The sequence below is a fragment of the Sus scrofa genome, chromosome 13 (assembly GCF_054392235.1).
Source record: "Sus scrofa isolate SSC_HxYL_T2T_F1_AM1 chromosome 13, Sscrofa_HxYL_maternal_Yorkshire_Landrace_v2.0, whole genome shotgun sequence".
NCBI classification, from domain to species: Eukaryota; Metazoa; Chordata; class Mammalia; order Artiodactyla; family Suidae; genus Sus; species Sus scrofa.
In genome coordinates this window covers 148,865,242-148,890,863 of record NC_139395.1, presented here as the reverse complement: position 1 = coordinate 148,890,863, position 25,622 = coordinate 148,865,242, and the positions used below count along the sequence as shown (strand labels likewise).

Sequence of the window (25,622 nt, the reverse complement as noted above, 5' to 3'; positions counted from 1 at the left end):
GTCTTTCTTATGGCTTCTTAAAACAGAAGTCCATTTTGTCTGATACAAGTATTGCAACTCCTGCTTTCCTATCATTTCCATTCGCATGAAATATCTTTTCCATCCCCTCACTTCAGTTTATATGTGTCCTTTGCCCTCTTATAGGCAGCATATCATAGGCTCTTTTTTTTTTTAATCCAGTTCTGCAAATCTCTGTCTTTTGATTGGAGCATTCGGTCCATTGACATTTAAGGTAATTATTGTTAAATATGTATTTACTGCCCTGTTTTTTTATTATTATTATTTTCCCACTGTACAGCAAGGGGGTCAGGTCATCCTTAGATGTATACATTGCAGTTACAGTTTTAAACCCTGTTTCCCAGTTGATTCTATGTTTCTTCTTTGTTTCTTTCTTTTTCTTTTTTGGTGGGATGATTTCCTTTTATTTTATGCTTGTGTCCTCTTCTTTTTAGTTTTTATGAATGCATTGTTTGGTTTTGATTTGTAATTGCCTTCTTTTTTTCAAGTATATTAACCTTTCCTATTTCTGCTTGCTTTAGGTTGATAGTCATATAGGCTCAAACACGTTCTAAAAAAGAGGCTAGATTTCTTACTCTCCTTCCCCACATTTTGATGTCCTTTTTTTGTCTTCATGTTTATCCTTTTGCTGTTCCTTGTGTTTATTATTGCTTTCACAAATAGGTGGGCTTTCCCCCTTTTTAATCTGTATGCTGGCTAATTTAAGTGATTGCTTTTCAGTTTGTGATTTCCTCCATCTCATATTTTCTTGCTTGTTTCCTATTTAGAGACCTTTCAGTATTTCTTTTAGAGTGAATTTAGTATCGATGTATTCTCTTAGTTTTCTGTTTGTCTGAGAAATTCTTTATTTTTCTTTCTATTTTAAATGATAATCTTGTTGAGTAGAGTAGTCTAGGCTGCAAATTTTTCCCTTTTAGAACTTTGAATACATCTTGCCACCATCTTCTGGCCTGTAGCATTTCTGCAGATAAATCAACTGATAGCCTTTTGGGGGTTCCCTTATAATTAAGTCTTTGTTTTTCTCTTGCTGCCTTTAGAATCCTCCTCTTATCTTGAACTTTTGCCGTTTTTATTACAATATGTCTTGGTTTCAGCTTGTTTGGGGCCCTCTCTTCTTCCTGTATCTTGATATCTGTTTCCTTCTTTAGATTTGGAAAGGTTTCAGACACAATTTCTTCAAATATATTTTCAATCCCCCTTCTTTTCCATCTTCTCCTGGAATTCCTATTATGTGTAGTTTGGCCCCCTTTATATTATCCCATAGGTCTCTTATATTGCTTTCATTTTTTTTTAATTTTGTTTTCTGTCTGCTGTCCTGATTGGGTGATTTTCATTATTCTATCTTCTAAGTCTCTTATTTGTGATTCCACATTATTCATTCTGCTCTTCAATGTCTTTAAGTCAGACTTCATCTCTGCAAATGAAATTCCTAATTTTTCTTGGCTCCTCCCTATAGTTTCTAGTCCCCTCCCCTTTTTTTTTGCATTTTAGGGCTGCACCCGCAGCATATAGGAGTTCCCAGGCTAGGGGTCATATTGAAGCTACAGCTGCTGGGCTACACCACAGCCACAGCAATGCAGGATCCGAACCACATCTGTGACCTACACCACAGCTCACAGCAATGCTGGGTCCATAACCCACTGAGTGAGGCCAGGGATTGAACCTGCATGCTCATGCATACTAGTTGGATTCAGTTCTACTGCACCACAATGGGAACTCCCTCTGATTTCTTTTTAAAGTAATCTGCATTACTGTTGATATCTGTTCTTATTTCCTTCAGTATTTTCATTACCTCCTTTTTGAACTTGATACCTGTTAGACTGCCGAGGTCTGTTTCCTTGTTTGCTCCTTCAGGGGAATCCTGTTCTTTTAACTGGGAGTGGTTCCTATGCTTCTTCATTTTGCTTATATTTTTCTTACTCTGTGAATTTAGGGAAAACAATTATCTACTGTAGTCTTGGAGGGCTATTTATATACGGGAGTGCTTCTGGGTAGCTTGTGAGGGCTTACTATTTTTTTGCCGTGAGAGCTGCTTTTGGTTTGGATGCTTGCTGTCTCAGTGTGTGCCGATTGTTATCCCCTTAATAGGGGGTGTGCAGATGCATGGGCCTGCCTGTGCTGAGGTGGGTGCAGAGGGACGCCCTGCATGTGGTACCTGATTACCACGTCCTTGGCAGTGGTGGGGATCCATGGGGAGGTGGGAGATGCAGGCTGTTCCTGGTTGCAGAGCCCTCTGTGGTGGCAGTGACTCTGAGGGAAGTAGGGCCCACACCCAGAGCCCTTGGTGTGGCCACAGCAGGATGTGTGCATTCACAGGGAGGTGAGAACAACAGTTGGTGTTCGGTTGCAGAGTCCTCCATGGCAGTGACCCCTGAGGTGACTGGGGCTACAGGTGGTGCCTGTTCTTGGGACCCTTAGTGGTGGCAGGCCTTAGCCACCTCTGGAGTTTGAGATGACTGCAGTGGTTTGCACCTACTCCTATAGTCCACATAAGAGGCACCCTGCTGCCTGAGAGCCCATTTGTGTGTAGAGAAAATTCCCATGCTGGTCCTGCCCCTCTGCCTCTTATCCTCCCAAAAAGTGGTGCCTTGCTTCTCTCATGGTCCCAGGCTTCCTCACACTGTGTCACACCACTCCCTACCCCACTCAGGCTGTTTCCACACAGCTAACTCTAGTCCTCTCCCCGATAGCCCTAGTGTCGGTGCCCAGCCCCTTCCCGAATGTCTCAGGCTGTAGTGTGCTAGGTGGTGGTACAGGTGGTCTCTGCCATTCGCTCTCTGCCTTGCCCTCTTCAGACCCGCTGCTGCTCTTTTCTCTGAGGCGTTGAGCCTCCCCCTCTGTCCCAGCTGATCTCCCTATCAGTTAGGTGGCTTCCCAGGCCCCAGATTTCTTTTAACAGCTCCCTCTTAGGAGTTCTGGTCCTGTCCTGATTCCTTTTTTTTCTCTTTTCTCTCTCTTTTCCCCCCTCTTGTTCTACCCAGTTATTTGGAGGGTTTCTTGCCCTTTTGGCAGTCTGAGGTCTTAGGCCAGTTCAGTAGATGTTCAGTGAAAATTGTTCCACATGTAGATGGTTATTTTTGATGTGTTTGTGGGAGAAGGTGAGCTCTACGTCCTACTCCTCCACCATCCTGACCCTGCTCCCTGTGTTTATTTGTATTGAAGTATAGTTGATTTACAATGTGTATTAATTTCTGCTATACACCAAAGTGATCCCATTATATTTATGTGTATACACACACATACTCTTTTTAAAATGTCCTTTTCCATTATGATTTATCATAGGACATTGAATATAGTTCTCTGTGCTGTATAGTAGGACTTTGTTGATATATATGTTTAAATGATTAATTGTTTATTCAAGAGGGGGATGTTACAGTGGCGATGGTTCATCAGGAAGGATGCATAGGGAGGACATCCCCTTCTGGGAGAGGATCAGGGGTCCTTGGACCCAGGCATGGCCACCCAGGGCCCACCAGCTCTTTGGGATTAGAGTGGAGCTGCCTTACTTCCAGGCTTTACACTCTTGATCATGTGATAGGCTCCCCTGGGAATGCTGGTAGAATGGAGATTCCAGTTCAGGAGGTCCAGGGTAGGGCCTGGCTTCTACATTTCTAGCAGGTTCCCAGATGGTGCTAACACTGCTGTTCCTACCTCATGCCACCCTTTAAGTAGCAAGGATAATGATACCTTAGGATAAAGGGTGAACACACAAGATGCAGCCTGTGGTGAGGCTAGTGATGATGGGACTAGAGATGTTTCCCTCAGAATTTGGTCTAGTGGTTTGTAAAGCTCCACCTTGTCTCTCCCTCACAAAGGGCAGCAGCAATTCTCTCTACCTGGTGCCAGAGCCATAGAGGAGGAAACCATGCATTCTGGGAGCCATCCTGGTGGTGGCAGCAAGAACCAAGGGAGAAAACTCCAAAGAGACAGCTTCAGAGAAGATAGTTGGGACAGTGAAAATGTCCCTACCTGAAGAGTGCATATATTTTTGTTTAGCTTTTTATCCTGGAACAGTTCATTCACCCTCTTAAGTAGAATGAGCCCTCATATTCCATCCCCAGCTCCAACAATTATCAACTCATGGCCTATCTCTTTCAACCATCTGGACTATTCTCAACAGGTCACTTCATTCAGAAGTATTTTTAAACAAAGCTCCAAAATATAAGCCCTCTCTTTAAAAACATAGGTTTTGGAGTTCCTGTTGTGGCTCTGTGGTTAACAAATCCAACTGGGAACCATGAGGTTGTGGGTTCCATCCCTGGCCTCGCTCAGTGGGTTAACGATCCGGCGTTGCCGTGAGCTGTGGTGTAGGTTGCAGACGTGGCTCGGATCCCATGTTGCTGTGGCTCTGGCATAGGCTGGCGGCTGCAGCTCCGATTTGACCCCTAGCCTGGGAACCTCCATATGCCACAGAAGCGGCCCTAGAAAAGACAAAAAACAAAAAACAAAAAAAAATAGGTTTTTTTTAAATAAGGGAGACAAATCTTTCTGAAAAGCCATTTAGCAATATCTATAATTTGTCACAAAACAAAAATGTTAACAAAATAATGTGTTAATAGAGAATTTTTATATTTAATTTTGATAGAATGAAAAAACGCAGTGTTTAAGTATCCTTTGAGAAAATGAATTTAAAGATACAGAAAACTGTTTGTGGGAGTTCCCATTGTGGCACAGCACGCTAATTATCCAGCTTGTCTCTCTGGGGGTGCCGGTTTGATCCCTGGCCTGGCACAGTGGGTTAAGGATCCAGTGTTGCTACATCTGTGGCTCAGATTTGATCCCTGGCCTAGAAACTTCCATATGCCACGAGGTTGGCTGAAAAAGAGGACGGCTTATGGTATCAAACGTTAAGTAAAAAAGGCAGGTATATAACAGTACAAGCCAAATTACCTTATTTTTATAAAACCACAATAAAGACAATATATATGCACAGGAAAAAAAAAAACTGGAAGAAAATACATCAAAATTTCGAGTGGCTTTCCGGGTAATTTTAATTTTCTCATGCTTTTCTGAAGGTCTTAGTTCAACAATGCACACATATGACAATCATAAAAACAACATTAAAAAATACAGTGAGGGGAGTTCCCGTCGTGGCGCAGTGGTTAACGAATCCGACTAGGAACCATGAGGTTGCGGGTTCGGTCCCTGCCCTTGCTCAGTGGGTTAACGATCCGGCGTTGCCGTGAGCTGTGGTGTAGGTTGCAGACGTGGCTCGGATCCTGCGTTGCTGTGGCTCTGGCGTAGGCCGGTGGCTACAGCTCCGATTCAACCCCTAGCCTGGGAACCTCCATATGCCGCGGGAGCGGCCCAAGAAATAGCAACAACAACAACAACAACAACAACAACAACAAAAGACAAAAAAATAAAAATAAAAATAAAAATAAATAAATAAAATAAAATACAGTGAGGGTAGGGGCTTCCCAAAGGGCACCTGCATCCTTCTCAGAGTTTTCCTTGAGCCCCCAGCATCCTTCCAGGTAGCCCAGAGTTTCTTTCCTTGGTTAGAGGTAGGCTCCTTCAAAGCCCCCACTTGGTCCCTTTTCCTGGCATTTAATCCTAGGTGGCCGCTGTTTGGCTCCAGATGTTGGGTAAACTGTTCTTTCCCTTGAAGCTTTTCTGGAATGAGTCCCTTTAAGCACCCAAGAACCTGGGCCAGGACCTTTTGGACCTAATTGATTTATTGGGCAATGTCTATACAATCTTATCCCTCTGTCCCCTTATCATGACATTTAGCCCAAGAGACTGTAATGTCACATATTGCCAATAGGTGGTGCTCCCCAACACAAAAGCACTCTTGCCCAGGCGTTATGAAGATAGATTTCAGGCATCATGGTTTACACAATAATTTCTTGAGATGGTGTGCGGACATAGCATTGCTATGTAAGGGCACGGAGACAAATTTACCACCTACCATTTCCTCTACTGTCACCACCAAGAATAGCCATTCCAACACCAAAAATGTAGGAAGACAAAACGATCTCAGAATAAAGATAGTCCTTGCAATTTTAAGAAAAACCCAGTTTCTTGGTTCTTATCATTTCACCACAAGCCAGTGAAAATTCGACCCTAGTCCAGCACTGGCCCTGGACTGGCTTTCAGGAACCCCTGCTTTACCCAAGGATTCCAGGAATTACTGGTCCCTCTATTCCCAAAGTTCAGATTTCTGTAAAAGTTAATTTAATTTGCTTCAGATTAAGAACACCTTTATTTTCCCAGTGTGCAGTAAGGCACATATGCTAGATCTTCCCTCCACTTGTAATTGCACTGGAGAGGCAAGCCACTTTTAAGCACAGCCATCTCTCTTCAAAACACAGGTCCAACCACATTATTCCTCTGCTGCTGCTTCTCTGCCATCTCCCTTTGTCTATAAATTAGGTAACTCAGCATTTCACACCAGCGGCTTCATGATCCAGGCCTGCCTCACTCACCAGGATCACACGAAAGCTCCCTGCAACCACTCCAGATGCTTAACAGAAGGACTGGTGCTAGCCTTGCCAACTTGAGTACCCAGGACAGGCCAGTTTGTCTCCACACCTTTACATGTGCAGTTCCCCACACCCGCCATGCTTTCATACTGCCTCACCTTCCCGGCACATGCCTGTTCTTCTCCATCAGGTCAGCACAGTGTCACCTTCTCTGGGGAGCCACCTCCTCTGATCCCAAGGCACTTGGCACATAATGATCTGAGAGCACTCATCATCTTGCTGCAGTATCATAATCCCCTGGGACATAGACATTGTTCAACTTGTATCCCCTCTTCAGGGCTTGACACAAAGAAGGTACCCAATGAATTCTTACTGAGTTATTGATTCTCCATGTTGGCAAACAAACCTGGGTCGACTTTTTAGTATTTTCCCTTACCATCTTTTCACTAAACCTAGGAGATGCTGGCAGAGCTGGAAGGCTGATGAGGAGTGAGAAAAACAGCAAGAAACCCTAGGGTTTAGGGAACTGTGTGTTTGACAAGAAAAGTACCTTGGGTCTCCCGACCCCCTGAGAAACCCCCAGATACTTCCATATCCCACTTACAAAAAATATTTTTGAAATGTGTTAGCTCTGCTTTCGTCCACCAAAAAATTACTTTTTTTGGCCATGCCTGCAGCATTCTCAAGTTCCCAGACCAGGAATCAAACCCAAGCCACAGCAGGGACAATGCTAGATCCCTAACCCACTGTGCCACCAGGGAACTCCCCCAGTGACATTTTTTTTAATGGGGTAAAAAATGCCCATGATCTATAAATAGGAATGACTTTGTAGCAAAAGAACAAATTGTTTCCACAAAGGGGGTGGGTCAGAAAAGAAGACAGTTGTACACACAGAACTGTTCTGTGTATAATGTAAACTACTGATTGGTAGGGACAGGCAGGAACATGAAGAAATAGAATGTATTATGATTATAATTTATTGGGTGCTTATCATGGCCCATGCACTTAGCAAAATGTTTTACCTATGTGACCTCACTTAATCCTCACAACCATTCTATAAATACTCTCCCCCAGTTTACAGGCTCAGAAAGGTTAAGAAACTTTCCCAAGAATAGAATCCAGGTCTAATAGCAATGCCCAAAGGTAACTTAATACTTTGCCCATTCTATATCACATTTGACTGATTTTTAAAAATTGCAGCTAAATAGAATTTAATTCCTGCCTTGGTGAACAGTGTACACAAAACACATTTGGATCTGAAGGCTAAAGTCCTCCCAAGCCTCAGGGCCCACCATGTAGGCCAGCTTTGAGCCCCAGATACTGAGAGCAACCCAGACCCATCCTGAATGGTCTTTGGTTTTTTTTTTTTTTTTTTTTTTTTTTTGTCTTTTTGCTATTTCTTGGGCCGCTCCCTCGGCATATGGAGGTTCCCAGGCGAGGGGTCGGATCGGAGCTGTAGCTGCCGGCCTATGCCAGAGCCACAGCAACGTGGGATCCGAGCCATGTCTGTGACCTTCACTACAGCTCACAGCAGCACCGGATCCTTAACCCACTGAGCAAGGGCAGGGACTGAACCCGCAACCTCATGGTTCCTAGTCGGATTCGTTAACCACTGTGCCACGACGGGAACTTCTGGTCTTTGTTTTTAATAAACCCAAGCTGTTAGCATCCTTTCTTATGATTTATCTCTTTTCCTAAAGTTCAGATGATATGGCAAAGCACAAAAGGCTAAATGTCTTGATCCAGTAAATTCCTAAAAACCAGTAAGAAATGGATTATTAATTTAACTTTTTAGTAGGTCAGGGCTATCAATAGGTATCTCATAGAAAGGAAATATAAATAGCACAACATTTTTAAAAAAAACGTTCATTCATTCATTAGAGGGATGCAGATTAAAAACTACAGACACACCATTTTCCACCTGTCAGACTATCAAAAGTCAGAAAGTTCTGGTACCATGTGGAAAGCTCTCACATACTCTGGTGGCTGTGATACTGGGAACAGCCTCCTCCATGGGGAGAAAGTTGGCAGGATCCCTTATTACTGCACACTCTGACTCAGGAGCACCAGTTCTGGGAACTCATCCTTCAGATTGCCTTCCAAATGAAGTATAAGCCACATCTGCCATTTATTGCTGAAATGGCTGTAACTGCAGAGGACTGGAAACCACCAAATATCCATCAAAAGAGGCCTGGTTAAATAGGTTATAGTACATCCATATCCATGCAACCCTAAACAAGAATGGGGAAGATCTTCCAGTATGGCTACAGAGCTCTTCAAAATACTGTAGGTGTGGAGTTCCCGTCGTGGAACAGTAGAACGAATCCGACTAGGAACGATGAGGTTGAGGGTTCGATCCCTGGCCTTGCTCAGTGGGTTAAGGATCTGGCGTTGCCCTGAGCTGTGATGTACGTCGCAGACGCGGCTTGGATCCTATGTTTCTGTGGCTGTGGTGCAGCCGGCAGTTGTAGCTCCGATTTGACCCCTTGCCTGCGACCCTCCATAAGCTGTGGGTGCGGCCCTATAAAGCAAAAATAAATAAATTAATTACTATAAACAGAATACTGTAGATGAAAAAAAATAAGTAACATACGAGAAACTGATGAGAAACAGCCTCTGGAGAGGGGAGCTAGCAGCTGGAGTGGGAAATGTCACTGTATAGTTTTTGGTACTTTTTGAATTTTGAATCACATGAATTATTAGAAAAAGAAAATACTTATACATATTCAGGCCTTTCATGTTATGGCTTAACTCCAGTTAATTGTGCTAGTGTACTCTGTCATGCAGTATATCCTGCCTCAGGGAAACTCCAGAGCGAAAACCTGGGGATTCTGAGTCCATGACTCCATCAGGCCCTCTGCCAGCCCCTTACGGTAAACTAGGCATGCAATCCCTTCCCTCTGTCTATACAGGTGGTGCTACAGAGCCTGCTGTCCAGGACAAATGGCAGTGGGCTGGGGAGCCCAGGAGCCTCAGGTGACTGGACAAGAAGGAAAGAAACAGGCAGACACAAGTAAGTAACATAAAATAGAAACTAACTTTATTTCTCTGGGAGAAGCAGATATTCATGGCTGGGGCAGCAACTTTGGCGACAAAGACTGGTGGGAAAACATGTAACAGCACAGGGGAAAAGCTGGGTCAAGAGGAAGCACTGGTGTCCCTCTGGGGCAGCTGCCCCCTTGGTCTCCTTCCAACCCTGGGGCCTTGGGCCCTGGTCCCTGCCAGAGAATGATCTGGCACCCTTTCTCTGTTACCTGAGCCACCTCAGGCTATCTCCAGGCACAAGATCCTAAAACCAGCCATACCAATCCCATACCATGTCCATAGTTAGGCCACAAGTCACATTCTGTCTGACAACCCCTCTGCCTGCCAGGGGCTCCCTGGAAAAGGCCCAGCCCTGGGCCTGGTACTGGCCTACTTTTCTGTGTGGCCAACACATCCTTCTTGCCCCGGATCAAGCCTGGCTTCCTCGCCAGCAGGGCTTGGTGACATACTCCAGCCACAGGCCCCACCAGGGACTGAAGCCAGAGGCAGGTCAGCTGCAGGGTCTGCTGAGGCTGCCCCCAGGCCTGCCTTCTAGAGGCTCTTTCTTGTACCTCAGCAGGGGGGCACTGAGGGCTCTGAGGTTGTAGGGACAGCGCCAGGTGAGGAAGGGACAGGCAAGGCAGGGTTCCCAGCCTCCTGCTGCCTTAGCCTCACTCTGCCACTGGGAGCAGCAGGTACAGCAGGTCCTTCAGACCTAGGCAGGGCATCTCCCTGCCCTTGTGAGATGGACAGGCTCAAGTGATTTCTTCAGGGCAGAGACCCTCTGGCTTTCCAGATATCTCAGCGCCTAAACGAGGGAAACAACCAGAAAGCCCTCCATCAACAGGGGGATAGTGCAACAATCTTGGGTGTGAGAGGGCCTCTCAGTGCCAGCCAAATTCTATCGAAAACTGGCGGTTCTAGGCAATGATTTTAGAATTTATCATCCTAGAATGCCTTCTTTACTTTGATAAACTGAAAATAAGAGAATAACATTATAAATTATTATGCACAATGTTAGCAGTAACTAATCTGTAGTTACTGATGCAGATTCATAAGAATAACCATGAGATAATGGCTAACTTCAGTGATGGTCTCCCTTGGGCCAAACATTTGCAGTGTGGTGTCAGATGCCACCCTCATTCATTCCTCTAACCACTTCTGTGAGGTAGGCACTATCATTTACACACATTTTACAGATGAGGACCCTGAGAGATCAGGAAAGTAGCATTAGCTGATGCCACGTGGGAGCAGAAGGCTGGTCCTAACTCAGGCTGTCTGCCGCCAGAGGACTCTGAAAGCCCACACCCTGCTGGTGCCTCCCGGGGGGATTTCACCACTTTCTGACTTGATAAAACATTCATTTTTATGTATTTATATTCTATATTCCATATGTTATTTACATTATATATATATTTTGTTATATATAAATATATAAATTTTTATAGCAAAGTAATAGGATTTTTTAAATTAGACATTTCAAAAGGCATTAGAACCCTGTTATTTTAAACTGAAATAGGAAATGAAGATGGAAGCCGTTTCTGTTTAAATCAGTGAGTCCTACCTATACTGCTGCTCACTGGAGCCGCTCTCAGGAAGCAAGCCCCTGCACCCAAGAGAGGCTCCAGTTCCTTTTACCATTACTGTTTCTGCAAAGAACTGCCCATCCTGGGATCAGGCCCCTCCCTCCTCCTGGCTGGGGACCCCTGAGTCTCTGGCCTTGACACCCTCAGGGACAGGAGGTGGCAGGTGCAGGCTCACTTGTGGAGGGTGGGGCTGCTCACTTGTGGTGGGCGGAGCCGCAGGAGCCCAGCAGGTGACAGCCCGCCTGCTCCAGGTTCCAGTCGAACATCTCCAGCACTTTGTGGCACTCGCCTCGGGGCCGCAGACCCAACCCAAATAGCTGCTCCACCTGAAGAGCAGAAGGTGGTGCCATGGGACACGCTGGGGCTGCGGGGCGCCAGACAAGGGCAGGGCCGAGGAGAGCCAGGGAGCGGGGTCGGGAGGGGGTGAGTGGGAGGAGAGCTGCAGACCCAGTCTTCAGGGTCCCTGAAAGCCAGAGCAGGCAGGAGGTATGGTACCTTCAGATACTGGGCAGCCCTCTGCACGCTCCAGCTGTGGCTCTGCAAGGCCGCCTGGCACTCCTCTGTGGTCACCCCATGCACCATGGCCTGTAGCTGGGCACACCCACCCACCGTCAACACGACTCAGGCCCCTTCTGCTGGGTCCCTTGGGCCCCTGACCCTCCTCACCCTGCAGCCAGGCCCACTACTCACCATCTGGATCTTGTCTGCTGGGCATCCAGCCTCTGGCCCTTCCCCGGGGCAGACCCTCTGTGGCAGACGAGCAGTGGCCCTCAGGGCTGGTGGCCGGGCCCCTGGGTTGCTGTTGTTGGTGGAGAAGTTGGCCTTGGGGTCCGGGGCCGCCTGTGGCATTGGTCGAACAGTGGCAGTGGGGGCAGCAGGGGCTGGGGTGGTGGGAGGGGGCAGCAGCAGGGGCACAGGCATCGGGTCTGCCTCTTCAGGGCTCTGGGCCTCACGTAAGAAGCGCTGGTAGCGCTCCAGGTAGGGTGGGTGCTCAGGTAGCAGGTAGTAGTGGGTGCTGCTGACCTTCTTGCCATCTCGGACAATGGGTAAGATGCAGGGGCCGGCCCGGGGGCCAGGTGCCTGGATCACCTGGGGTGTGGCATACTTGGGGTCTGAGGCAAAGCTTTGGGTGGTGGGCATGGTCTTCCCAGGTGAGCTTGAGAGCCGGGGTGGCAGCGGGGAGCTGCCAGGTGGCACCAGGGGACTAGGGGTCCTTGAGCCTTGTGGGGACAGGGGCTCCCGCGGAGGCACCCGGGGAGGGGAGGCAGGTCCAGGCCACCGCCCCATCTCCTCCTCACTTGAGGGGGCTGGAGACAGCTCACCACGAGGGCGTGTGGGCCTTGGGGGGATGGGTACCCGAGGGGGCACCTGGGGCTTGTCATCAGCCCCAGGGCTGGGCAAGGGGACAAGAGAGCTGGCAGGGACCTGTAGCTGCCGCATGCACTCCTGCTGCAGTGCCTGGAAGATCTCTGCTGTCTGGGCTGAGTTGGGTGGCTTGCCCCCACCCTGGGGTGGGAGGAACAGATTGTCCTCCAGGGGAGGGAGGAGCTGTGCCGGCTCAGGCATGAAGGCATAATTGGTCTCACCCTGGCTGGACCCAGCAGAGACCTCTGCACCCACCAGGGTGCTGTTGATGGAGCAGACCTCAAAGTCATCCTCATCTTGGGCCACGTCATCATAGGCGGGAGGTGGGGGCAGCGGGCGTGCATCCCAGTCCACCACAGGCGTGGGATGCAGGGGCCGGGGCAGTGCCCGCGTGGGGCTCTGCGGCGGGGTCTTATCCAGCAAGGAACAGGCGTCCATGGCCAGCTGCGCCAGTGAGGGTGCACAGGGGCGAGGGGCTGGGGCCACAGGCTCCTCGCTGAAGTCAATGAGCGTGATCTCACCGCTGCCACGGCCTGCCTTGGTACCCGGCACCCGGGCTGAGGGCTTCGCTAGCCACAGCCCACGGGGCAGCCCTGGCTTCCGCAGGCTCAGCCTCTTCAAGTCACTTGACAGGGGGTCTTGGTCTTCACTCACAGGGTCGTAGGTTGGTTCTGCGATGGAAGGGAGGCCCCCAACAGGGAGGCAGGGTTAGGTGGGGGGATAGGAAAAGGTGGGGTGTGGGGAAGGCATCCAGGTATCCCCCACCAGCTCCCCACTCCCAGTTCCCCTGGAGGTCAGCCCTCAGCTGCCAGCGTTCTCTATGCTCACAGACCCTTCTCAAACAGGAGGGCAGAACCTACTCTGGATACTGGCAGCCCTCTAGGGGGTCTGGTGAGCTCCTGCCTCCATCTCCGCTAGAGCAGGGAACACCGCACACCTGCCAGCCTCTGACACCCCCTGTCAGCACAAGACCCCAAACACCCCTGCTCCTGAGCCCTAGTTAGTAATCCCTACCCGATTACGGCACACCGTTAGTGCAGGCAGGGGACCGTGGGCAGTCTCCCACCATCAAGAGCAACGGGAGCTATATCCTTAAGAGAGGACGGAGCTCCTGATCAACTGGCACGAGAGCCCACACAGCCTCTGCAGGTCCCACAGGAAGTGAGGCAGGGCCAGGCAACAGTGGATAGAGGCGAAGTGGGCACCAGGATCATACACTTGTTCCAGAAGCCCAGACGTTTGGGGGTGGGGGGAGAGGCAGGCATGCCGGGCCAGGTCAGCAGCAAAAGCTCACAGCACACACCCGCTTCCCCTCCCAGCCAGCCGGCTGGCCAGGGCTCTGTACCTTCCAGGAGGAGAGGAATGAGAAGTGAGAGGGGGCAGGGACGGGGGCCAAGGCACCGAGAGCAGCCCCACTTACTCTGAGTGAAGATGGCAGGCTGAGGAGGGCGAGGTGGAGGCTCCCCTGTAAGAAAGGCCATGCGGAGAGTAGAGGGGGAGAGCAGGAGAGACAGGACAAGGGAAGGGAGACAGCCAGACGAGAGGGCAGAGTGTGGAGAGAGAGGGAGAGAGAGAGAGAGATGTGAATAGGGGCGAGTGCAGTACAAACTCGGCAGCAATGGGAAGCAGTGGGGCGGCAGGATGGGAAAACTGTGTTCCGGAGCGACAGGCCTGGGATCCGGGAGATGGATGAGGCTCTGGGCCAAGATGGAGCCCGTGGGGTGGTTTTGGCTCAGGAGAGGCGAGCAGAATTAGGGGGAGTGAGGAGAGCCAGGATCTGAGCAGGGCGGGGAGGGGAGGGAGGAGGGAAGCCGAGCGGGCAGGCCAGCGCAGGACTGCCCAGGGTGCCCACTTCAGCGGATACAGCTGCCTCTCCTTGTCCGCCCCACCCCCAGCCTGAGCAAGGGACACAGCTGTCCCCCTGCTGCCCCGACCCAGCCGTCCCAGAGCAGGAACAGTCGGCTCAGGGTTGCCTGAGGAGACAGCACCCCTTCCTAGCAGCTGATGGACTAGGGGACCCAGGGGTGTGGAGACCCTTACTTTTCACCCTGCCCAGGTGCTGGGGGGGTCTGGAGGCGCTTAGTTCCACGCTCAGCAGGTCGGGAGGGTCCATGGGGTTTCCCAGATAGAGTCTGTGAGGAGAGAACTGAGTCAGAGGTGGGGAAGAGTGTGTGGTGTTGGCAGTGACACCCTGGAGAAGGTGCTGGGCCTGTCCCTGTAGGGTCAGGCAGAAGACAGAACCATTTCATCCAAGCCCTTTGCAAGCATGGTTCTGCGGCACAGGACTTCCCCCTCCCAGGAGCTCCCTTCTGTAGATCTAGCTATGACTGGGAGGGGTACCATGTGGAGGGAGAGGGGGCAGAGAAAGAACGAACTGATCGCAGGTTGAAAAGCCTGGGACTGTAGGGGCTCCAAGAATACCCTACAAGGGCAGAGCTGGCCCTCTACAACTCCCACGGCACCCCAACCCACGCCTGGCAGCCACCACCTGCTGGCACACTCTCTTGTCTCCCACCAGGCCTGTGGCATCTGGGCCACACTGCCCCAGTCAGGATCGTAGGAGGCATCCTTCTGTCCCACTGCCAGGAGGGAGAGTAGGGGCTGGGCCACTGCCTCACTCCCAATTCACCTGCAACCCTTGTGCTGACTGTTAGGATCTATAGGACTTAGTCACTGGGGCTGATTGAAGCTGGGAGGAATGGGGCTGGGCTGGCTACCGCACGCCAGGAGAGGGCAGAGGGCACCGGCCTCCTGGAAGGGCGTCTGTGCTCGCTGCCCTCACCTGGCTCTTAGGAGGCAGCCATGGGCACCCTCCCAGGGCTTAGTGCTCTGGTGTGCGGGGGCAGGGATGCAGGGCCTGCTGCACCAAGTCCCTCAGGGAAGAAGTGTGTCAGAAGTTAGAGGAGAAAACGCTGCTGCCGAGAGCCCTGTGGGGCTGGCAGAGGCTTGGAGGCCCTGAGGGAGGAGCTCTGGGTGGCTCCCTGGGGCGGGACACCCAGGAAGTGACTAATTCTCCTGTGTGCTATCCCTAGATACCCCCAAAGATGTCATCCTTTCACTTAAAGAAGACTGAACCCCCCCACCCCATGTCCAGACTGAGCAGGCAGGCAGGGTGCAGAGCTGCTGCCTAAATCCCCTCTGAAGTTTCCCCACAGGGAGCTTTTTCTGGGCCTTGTGCCCCTGGGCCTGAGCCAGCAGCTCTGGGACTCTGGTACTACCAGCCGGAAAAGGGAAGCTGCCTAAATGCTGGGAGTCATGAGAAACTTTCCTACCTAACTACTTCCAAAGCCTGTTTCCTAGTCCATTTTCCTAAGACCAGTGTGCTAGGGGGCCTTTCCACCAAAAGAAAGAGTGGGCCCATCCTTTGAAGCTCCAACCCCAGTTCTGCCTACAAGGAAAAGCTGCTGGATGAGAGACCCTTGGCCCAGAGTTAGGACAAGGACCTTGGAAGCCTGTTTCCTAGTCCATTTTCCTAAGACCAGTGTGCTAGGGGGCCTTTCCACCAAAAGAAAGAGTGGGCCCACCCTTTGAAGCTCCAACCCCAGTTCTGCCTACAAGGAAAAGCTGCTGGATGAGAGACCCTTGGCCCAGAGTTAGGACAAGGACCTTGGAGGCCTGGAGAGCCTGCGTGCCTGAGGAGGAGCCCTGCTGGTACTCACTCATCAATCTTGTCGGGAAAGCCCCAGCAGTGGCGGGGGTCGCTGTCGCCATGCCCTGTGTGGATGAAGCTATTCTGCAAGGGCTGGCTGATGTCCTGGGCTGAAAGGCCAGCCACGGAGGTCACCACGTTGCGAGGGAAGGGCCCCACGCACAGCGTCCGCGTGTTCTGCCCACGCCACCAGTAATTCTCAGCCCTGCTCAACAGAAGAGACATGGTGAACCAGGGTGTTGTAGGATGGCCCCAAGGATTGGGACCCTTTTCATATCAAGCTCTCTAAGCCATCATATCTGACCATCTTGGCAGAAGGGAACACGAGGGCTAAGGCCCCCGGATCAGAGTAGGCTCCCATGCCTGCCTCCTCCCAACCGCCCCCCAGGACCCCCAGGTTCCCCAGTACAGGGCTTGGCATTTGCACACAGCCTTACCCTGAACCACCTTGGTGGGTCAGACAGCTTTTCCTACAGTTTACAAATAAGGAAACATGTTCAAACAAGTGAAATGAGTTGCCTAGTTACCAGAAAGAGTGCAGCAGACCCAGGATTCAAACCCACTTGTCTGTCTGTGAAACCAGCACCCTTTTCACAATACTGCCTCACCTCCCTCCCCCCGCAAGGCCTAAGCCCTGATCCTCTCCTGGCCACCCAATCTCACTCTTCAGCTCAGTTCCAGAGGTTCTGAGCTGTAAGGGTCCAAGGGAACACTATGGCCTTAGCACTAGGCTTGGGGCCAAGCCCTCCAACCAGTCTATCTCCTGCAAGCAGCCCTTCATGGGTTTGGAAGCACCTGGGGCAACCCATGCTGTCACATTACCAGCTTACGTATCTCTAGTGCCTTCCACCACCTCCAGGCACCATCGAGGCCCCTGCTCCCCGCCCCGTCCAGGTCCCTCCCATTCACCTCCTTGGGAGGAGAGCTCTACTCTTGTATTAAACAAAGGGTCAAGAAGAGAACTCAGCCCCCCAGTGTGGCTGGAATATGGGACCACCAGCCCCTGGCTCTGATCTCATATGCAAAATCTGTTGACACAGCCTAAGTCTGAGCCTGGGGTTGGGGTGGGAGCCAGGCCAGGTGAGCATGAAAGAACAGAGCGCCCTCCTGGATGCTTTGAATGCCAAAAAGCCAAGAGGCCACAAGGATCCTATGTCTGCCGCTGGGATCACTCACACCTGAGGACAGGTACAGACTCTGGGCTAAGGCAGGGGTGATGGCAGCCTCGTGCTGCTGTGGCGGATACCTGTGGCACCAAGCTACATGCTCCTGACCTGTACATCACCTGTCCAAACAGGAGTGTAAAGAAAGGCTTCCTCTAAACTGCAGCCAGACAGAGGGGCTAGGAGAGACGGAGGCTAGAAGCAGCAGGGAGTCTCCAACACCTGGATCCTCCTCTGTGAGGTGATGTGGCCACTGGGGCAGCATGACCCCCTAAGAGCCTGTTTCAGAGACTAAATGTTGAACCCCAGGAGCACAGCAATCCTTGGGGAGCCAAGAGGTGTGGCAGGGGAGGGCTGGGAGCCCAACCTCATTGTCAACAAGGCTGCTGACCGGCCACCACAGACACTGCAACCCTGTGATTACCACCCTGCCCTCTGGGTGGGAAGGGCAAGAAAGGAAGGAAGAAGAGAGGACAACACCCAGGAAGGGACAAAGCCCATCCAAAAATAGGGCCATTCCAAGGAGAGAAACGCCTCCCCACCCTCCACCCCCAGGCTGGCCGAGGCCAAGGAGGCAGGGTGGGGAGTGCCTGGCACCCGGACCCTGCTGCTGCTGCTCTCCCCCAACACCCACAGGCCCCCTGGGGCCGGCATGCCCCTCCAGGGACAGCCTCAGACACCAAGCCCATGGCTGGACGCTGGACTCTGCTCTCCACACCTCTTCCGAGATGCTCATTAACTGAGGTGGAGAAGCCGAGCAGAGTGGAACAGACTCACGTCCAAGGCCAGGATTACACTGTGATGGTGCCCTCCCAGTGGATTCCAAGCAAGGCCAGATGGGCAGGAGGTCACTCCTTCCACTCCTTCCCCTCCCCCAACACAGCCAAGGCCCTCACTCACAAGCCTCCTTTGGACCCCCTTCTGGGATCAGGATCAGAGCCAAGCCCACCTCCCTTTGTTATAGGTGACCAAAGTAAGAGCCAGGTCTAGAAGAAAGGATTCCCTTTATCACTGCTGGGAGTCCTGACACCAAGTCATAAAAAATGCTTTGCTACTAGAGGAGGGGGAGCTGGGAGTACAGTGTATGTATCAGAAAGAAAGACCTCCTTGGAAACAACATCCCAGGCATGGAAGCAGCATCCTCCCAGCAAGGGTCAAACATAACCCCAAGATGGCCAGTGCTACGTGTATCATGCTGTCCACCGGTCTCCTTCCAAGGCTCAGGGGGTAGAGGTACCTGCAGCCCAGAGAGGACCAGGCCAGCCCTTTTCCCAGCCTGCTCTGGCCCTATCTCCCTTCCCCCTCCAAGAACAGCCCAGAGTCTCCATGGCAACAGGAGAGCACAGTCCCTGATCAAAAACAGGCTTCTCCTGCAGGTGCCTGTCAGCATCCTGGGACAGGCAAGATGTGAAGCACCTCCTGGGAAACCAGGACCTGGGTTAAAAATCACCTATGGCTGCCCCAGCACTACTGGGGACTAGTCCCTGGAAACCTCAGCACCCCCACTCCCAAGTCCTGGCCAAGGTTGTCCACAAATGGCTGACAAAGGTGGATGAAACATACTGCTCAAAATACCACCCCACGCACTTCTCTCTGGGTGTTCCTGGGAGCCTCTGGCCTTGAGGAAAAACACACACCCTTTGTTTCCCCCTCCCCCACCTACCACAGGAAGCAGAGGCTCCAGGGATCAGGCCCGGCCAAGGACCTGCATGCACATGGATTTCAAAACTCCTGTCCTCCTTAACCAGTTTGTGAAAACAGAATATCAAAGTGCTGTCAGCCATCCCAGCCTCCAAATAAGAGCCTCCTGGAAAAAGGTCAGTCATCACTGGTCTCACAGCCTAGACAGAGCCTCGCAAGCTTGGCTCACAGAATATCTAGTGTCCTCTCTCTGTCCACTGCCTGGTACTGCAAGAAGCACTGAGTCTGAAGAAGGGGGCTCCCGGATTGGACTAAGAGCTTCCACAAGAAAGAATCACAAAAAGAGCACAGATATAAGAGAGCCAAGAACCAAGCTAAAGGAAAACAGAACCAGCCTGAGACCCACACATACGAACCCAGACCCAAAGGAACACCCACGAACAGAGAGCCCATCACCCGGAGACATGGAGACGGAGCAGGACAAACAAACACACTTCAAGCACTGAGGAAGCAAGGCGGCAGTTGGAGCTCTGGTACCACCAACACGGAGGCCCACTCCCAAAGCCCCAGCGGCTGTCGTGCCTCCTGCCCCTCACCTCCCACCTCCTGAGCCGCTCCAGGCACCAAGGGCAGGCACTGTGGTCCAAGTTGGTGGCCCTGGAGGAGGAGCCCAGTGAGCCCACACTGGCAGGTGGCAGCCGTGGAGCCAGCAGCTGGGCCAACCCCTACCTGTGACGCAGAGCAGGGCAGGGCCTGCCCACAGTGGCCTGCCAGGAGGAGTGGCTTCCCTGATGCCCCTGTTCCTCGCCTTGCTCCAGCGGTGACCCAGGCCACCAGCTGGGGACACATGCCCCAGAAACACATGAAGCCTCTGAGCCACACCCTGCACACAGACCCCCACTGAGAGCAAAGGAAGGGGGAATGGAAGGGCCTGGGGCCTCAGGTCCAAGGCCCTCTGGCTCAGGGAGGTGGGAGTGGTTAGAGGCTCAGGCTCTAGCTGAAGGTCCTGCCATGTGCCCCCCAAAGAGCCCTCACCCTAATCTTCCTACTTCCAGAAAGCTCCCAGCCTGCCCTGCCTGCAGTCCTTTCCCTGGCCCCTCAGCTCCAAACCACAGACTGCACCTTCCTCCCTGTCCTCCAGGCGTCTCTCCTTCTAGAAGCTGTTTTTGGCCACCACCACTAACTCCCCAACCTTAGCTCCCCCTCCCAACTTCTTGGTCTGTCATCCTTATTTATAGATCCTGGGCCCAGAGGTGAGGGGAGCCCTGGCCTAGGGAGGAGGTGCTGGGGCCACGGCGGGTGCAGGCCATGCTGCTTACCAGTCAGCTCCAGGGCCTGCTCCATCACTCTGACTCAGACCCAGGGGTGCTTCCTCTCATCAAACCCCTTGAAGCACAAGCTTTAACCAAAGGTCCCAGATCCCCAAACCCCAAACCTCAAGTCCAGGTAGAAAGGGCTCAGTGTCCCCCATCCCTGCCTGGCTCTGAGTCAGAGGAGTGGGGAGTGCAGGGAATTTCCTTGCCCTCGATCCTCTTCCTGGTCCTCCAAGCCCACCCCCTACCCCAAAGGCACCTCTAGCCCGCCTCAACCCATTCCTTAGACACCCTGGGGATCAGATAACAGGGTGGGGTGAACAGTGGGTGAGGTCTCCACAGCAGGCAGGCCAGAACTGCGGGGCTCAGATAGGAGATGTGACCCAGGAGATGCTACCAGCAGGCAGAGGAGGGTTGCCAGGTGAGGGGAGGGAGGGGTCAGGAATGGAGGCCCTGCTGAGGGCAGCCTCAGGACCAAGGGGCCAGAATGGGAGGCCCAGCAGAGGATGGAGGGGAGTCCTGGGAGGGAGCAGTGGGGCTCAGTGGGAGGGCAGAAGCTGCCACGAAGAGGCAGGGTGGCTCTGGGCTACTGAAGGGCACCCAGGTGGGCGTCCAGAGTCCTTACCCGAGGGGGAGGAGGAAGAAGGGCACGGAGAAGATGACTCCGGAGTCCCAGAGTCCCCGCTTGGCCCAGAGGCCAGGCTGCTCTACTTCCTACCTGGTCGTAAAGGCAGTTTGGCCCTGACCCACACACCCAGGCTGGAGCCTCGTGGGGAAAGGGTGACAGGAGGCGCTGGGCAGGGAAAATCCCCTCTGAGCAGCAGCAGCTGCATACTTGACCCCAAGCACTCGGGAGTGGACCCAGGCCTGCCCGCCCCTCTCGCTGCAGGAGCCTGTGGGTTGCCCTGGAGACCCGGGAGGCAGAAGGGCTCTTGGCCCTGGGCCCCTCCAGCCTGCACCCTTTGAAGCGGTGCCGGCGCAGCCCCGCGCTCCCTACCTCCCCTCGATGACGGTTATGACATCGTTCATCTGGATATGCAGCTTGTCCGGTTCCTCAAAGTCCTGAAGGGCCCGCATATCCGTGGGCTGTGCCTGGAGGCAGAGACAGGTCACTGCCTGTTCTGGGATGACCCCACTCTGCTCCCCCTGCCCCCACGGGCAGACCGGCCTTCACCTCCAGCAGGAAGTCCCTCAGGGCCACAAAGGTGGGTCTGTCCTCCGGCTTGTGAGCCCAGCACTGGACCATGACATTGTAGACGTCCTGGGGGCAGTCCTCAGGCCGGGGCAGACGCTCCCCTTCTTTGTCAATCTTATGCAGGATCTGGTGGTGGGATGGTGCAGTTTGAGGACAAGCAGAGCACCCAGCTCTTCACTCCCCACCGTCCCCCCAGCCCACAGAACAGCTGGAACTGCAGGCTGCCATGCCTGCACCCCAAAGAAGAGCTCTGCCTCTGCCCCAGGTCTCTGACCCTTACCCCCAGGTCTGGGGCCTCCAGAATGGGGCCACAGCAAAGGCAAGACTTCAAGCAAGGCCCAGGCCAGCCCACTCCTAACCACTGCGAGCCCATCTTTGCTCAGCTGTCTGAGGAGTCAGGCAGACACAGGCTATGGCAGACAGGGACACCAACAGCTAAGAGCCAGTTCCAGAAGGGCCAGGTTGGGATCCAGGGTCCAGATCACCCCCCAGGGCCCTCTCACCTGACTGCCATTGAGGCCAATCCAGGGCTCCTGGCCGTAGGTAAACATCTCCCACAGCGTTACCCCAAACATCCAGGTGTCGCTAGCGTGGGAGAAGGTGCGAGTCTTCAGGCTCTCAGGGGCACACCTGGCAGAGACAGGGGTCAAAGAGCTGGCCTCTCGGAGCCCCCTGCCCCCTGTACCAAGCGTGGTGTTGCCCCACATGCCCAAATTCACAGTTAAGTCCTGGGGACATGGTGTGAAGTGAACAGGGCAGGACTTCTCGCTCTGGGTGCAACAGACTCAGACAGCTTCACCCCCACTCAGCCTGGGCTGGGAGGAGGGAGAAGAAGGGCAGAGGCTCCTGGAGAGGTAAGGTGGGGTGGGGGCAGGGATGAGATCTTAGGCTGTTTTCTAATCGTGGGAGGATGACCATTTCCAGATTTGGGGCAGGATCCTAGGACTTGGGTCATTTCAGCAGGATGGTGTGGGTGGGAAATTTGGATAAGGCCTGGGAAAGAACCAAAACGGGTGAGAACAATCAAAGTGGCTTCCCCCCCCACTCCCCATGGGGCTCCCTCTTGGGTGAGGAAGACAAATGCCACTGCAGTGAAGCTGGCAAAGGGTATGCACTCCAGAGGAGGCTGAGGCACAAGGAGCGAGGAGGAAGCCGTCCTAGATGGAGAAGCAAGGATCTCTCGTGGGACTGGAGAGTTGGCCTTGCCATTCAGAGGGGGTGGAACCAAGAGAAATGAACTCTCTAAGCCCTGGTCCTCATCTGCCCAATGGGAATAACAGTAATCTGCTCATTTCATGGGGCTTACAGGGGCTGCATTTGAAAAGGTGACCTTGGAGTTCCTGTTGTGGCGCAGTGGAAATGAATCCGACTAGGAACCTTGAGGTTGCGGGTTTGATCCCTGGCCTTGCTCAAGTGGGTTAAGGATCCGGCGTTGCCATGAGCTGTGGTATAGGTTGAGATGTGGCTTGGATCTGGTGTGGCTGTGGCAGAGGCCAGCAGCTGTAGCTCCAATTGGACCCCTAGCCTGGGAACCTCCATAAGCCATGGGTGCAGCCCTAAAAAACAAAAACAAAAAAAGTGACCTTATAATTGACCGTTCAGACCAGCATGCTTGAGTATGAAAGGGGGTGCTATTAATGACTCCAGGACATGAGGCATAATCCAGGATGTACGGTCACCCTAGGTCTAAAGTCAGTCAATTAGGGTGACCGTACATCCTAGATTAGAAGGGTTTCTGACAAGCAGAGCTGGACCAACTCCTCCCACCCCAAAGCAAGGAGACCACGCTGCTTTGGGTGCCTCTGACAGCAGAGACCACGATGGTCTTGGCACGTGATCAGCTCACACAGGGGCTGGCACAGCGCCCTGTACTTCGCCACGTGCAAATGAACACTCTCATCAGTCTGCAAGGCCCTGCCTGCCCCCAGCTCAGCCTGGAACATGCTTACTATGCAGCCTCTGCCTGGCTCACTTCTGATACTTCAGGAGCTTAATACTGGGTCCTCCGGGAAGCTTTCATGTGTCCCCATAGCACTTAGCCCCATGTTCCCAGCACCTGGCACACAGGCCCTCAAGAAGTCCTGGGTGGATAAGTGAATGGCTGGGCCCTCAAGAACAGTACCCCCAAGCCCAGAAGGGACAAGAAGGCCCCAGAGGCTCTGAGGCCTTGGATGTACAGGGACTAGGTGGGGCAGGGTGGGGTCCAGGCCCCGGAAGCCAGCAGCGCCTGCCCCTCACCAGGCAAAGGGCACCTTGCGATGCTCCTGCATGACGTAGTGGTCGTCATTCTGGGGTAGTGCTCGCATCAGCCCGAAGTCCCCGATCTTGACCAGGTCACGGGTGGCCAACAGCAGGTTGCGGGCGGCCAGGTCACGGTGAATAAAGCGCTTGGACTCCAGGTAGCCCATGCCCTCAGCCACCTGCACAGCATAGCGACTCAGAGTACCTAGGAGGAAGTGGCCCTGGTGCTTGCGCAGCCGGTCCAACAACGATCCCAGAGGTGCCAGCTCTGTCACCTGAGGGCACAGAGGAAGGAGGAATAAGCTTGGCTGTGCCCTGCCCCTCCCTCACAGCCCTCCCCTGCCCGCCGAGGCCTGCCAGAGCCCTGCTGCACACTCCTTCCTGGCCTGTACCCAGGACCTCCAGGAGTCCTACAGCTTCCCAAGCCTCTTCCTCCAGGCAACATGGGAAACTGAGGCCCAGAGAAGCAACCCATAGAGGCTCAGATTAGCAATGCCAAAAATTAAACTCGGGCCAGCCCCTCTGGTGGGTGCAACTCTCAGCCAGTGAACACAAGCCAAACCCAGAGATGGATGTGACTTCCAGCAGACACAGTACCAGGGTAGGCCTGAGAACCCCTCTGCCACATGAGGTGAGAGACCAAAGCAGGATCCGGAAGACCTCTAACCCTTGTCAGGACGGAGGGAGTAACCGCAGCACAGGCAGGAGGCGGGACCCAGTGGTCCAAGACCACAGGCCCCTCCCAGCCCAAAGCACTCACCATCTTCATGGGTGGTGTGAGCACCACACCGTAGAGGCGAATCAGGTTTCGGTGGTCAAGCGAGTGCATGGCGTTGACCTCCCGGATAAAGTCGTCCATGGCCTCTGGCTGGCTCAGCACATCGGGCTTCAGGCACTTCACAGCTACACTCACCTGGCCGGAGCAGGGGTTGCAGGGAGTTAGGACAGGCCCGCCCCACAACACTCTGGGCCAGCCTGCTCCTCTCCAGCTGGGCTCAAACATCTCTGCCTCAGCTCTGCTCGTCCAGGTGGGTGAGCGTGTCCCAGGTGCCCGTGGCCTGGCTGAGGGAGGGCAGCGGCTGACCCACAAGGGCCATGAGCTGGGTCTCCCCTTCCTGAGGACATGCCCAGGTTAAGTGGTAACCAGAAGGCAAGAGATGACCGGTATGATGATGGAATGTTAAAATGTCACAATAAAAAAATGTTGTGGCGTAGAAGGAAAATGCTTTAAAATGTAATGCCATAAAACATCTATGGTGACAGGAATCAAAATAGTGGCTTCCCTTGAAGGAAAGGGATACTCAGTAGAAGAGACCTGAGGGCGCTTTTGGGGGGCTGGGGGTGCTCTCTGTATCCTGACCTGGGCCGTGGTCACACGGGCCCATGCATATGTGAAAATGCACTGAGTGGTACACTCAAGAACTGTGTGCTTTACTGCACACATGCTGTCTAGCCCTCTGAGGAAAACTGTTTAAATAGAATACATTAAGACGAAAGGGCGAGAGTTAAAAAGTTGTGTCCAAAATTTCCGTCTAAAAGAACTTCAGGAGTTCCCGTCGTGGCGCAGTGGTTAACGAATCCGACTAGGAACCATGAGGTTGCGGGTTCGGTCCCTGCCCTTGCTCAGTGGGTTAACGATCCGGCGTTGCCGTGAGCTGTGGTGTAGGTCGCAGACGCTGCTCGGATCCCGCGTTGCTGTGGCTCTGGCGTAGGCCGGTGGCTACAGCTCCGATTCAACCCCTAGCCTGGGAACCTCCATATGCCGCGGAAGCGGCCCAAGAAATAGCAGCAACAACAAAAAACAAAAAGACAAAAAAAAAAAAAATAAAATAAAATAAAAGAACTTCAACAAAATACCTGAGGGAGGAAGAAGGCAGAAATGCTAACTTTGCTTCTCTGAGCAGTGGGATTACAGGCATTTTTTTTTTCTTACTTTTAAAATAGCTTCCTAACTTTTATGATAAGTAAATCAGTTTTTTTTTTTTCGGCCACACCCATGGGA

General features: G+C 52.8%; 1 protein-coding gene across 50 annotated transcripts in view; it reads right to left on the bottom strand.

Moving 5' to 3' along the window:
• Window positions 1-9,461: 9,461 nt before the first annotated feature.
• TNK2 (tyrosine kinase non receptor 2) overlaps window positions 9,462-25,622 on the bottom strand; it is a 43,483-nt gene continuing 27,322 nt past the window's right edge. For 6 of the 50 annotated variants that reach the window (XM_084990843.1, XM_084990839.1, XM_084990836.1 and 3 more), the window contains 12 exons: window positions 24,381-24,533; window positions 23,618-23,895; window positions 21,883-22,009; window positions 21,359-21,505; window positions 21,182-21,276; window positions 16,078-16,272; window positions 14,459-14,550; window positions 13,839-13,883; window positions 11,744-13,089; window positions 11,549-11,644; window positions 11,229-11,379; window positions 9,462-10,275 (listed from right to left, as the gene is read on the bottom strand). In XM_084990843.1, the coding sequence (XP_084846969.1) occupies window positions 11,248-11,379; window positions 11,549-11,644; window positions 11,744-13,089; window positions 13,839-13,883; window positions 14,459-14,550; window positions 16,078-16,272; window positions 21,182-21,276; window positions 21,359-21,505; window positions 21,883-22,009; window positions 23,618-23,895; window positions 24,381-24,533 (2,706 nt within the window). In that variant the 3' untranslated portion in view covers window positions 9,462-10,275; window positions 11,229-11,247. Of the gene's footprint in view, window positions 10,276-11,228; window positions 11,380-11,548; window positions 11,645-11,743; window positions 13,090-13,763; window positions 13,884-14,458; window positions 14,551-16,077; window positions 16,273-21,181; window positions 21,277-21,358; window positions 21,506-21,882; window positions 22,010-23,617; window positions 23,896-24,380; window positions 24,534-25,622 lie in introns of all 50 variants that reach the window. The other 44 variants (XM_021070190.2, XM_084990865.1, XM_084990847.1 and 41 more) reach the window with 11 other exon arrangements.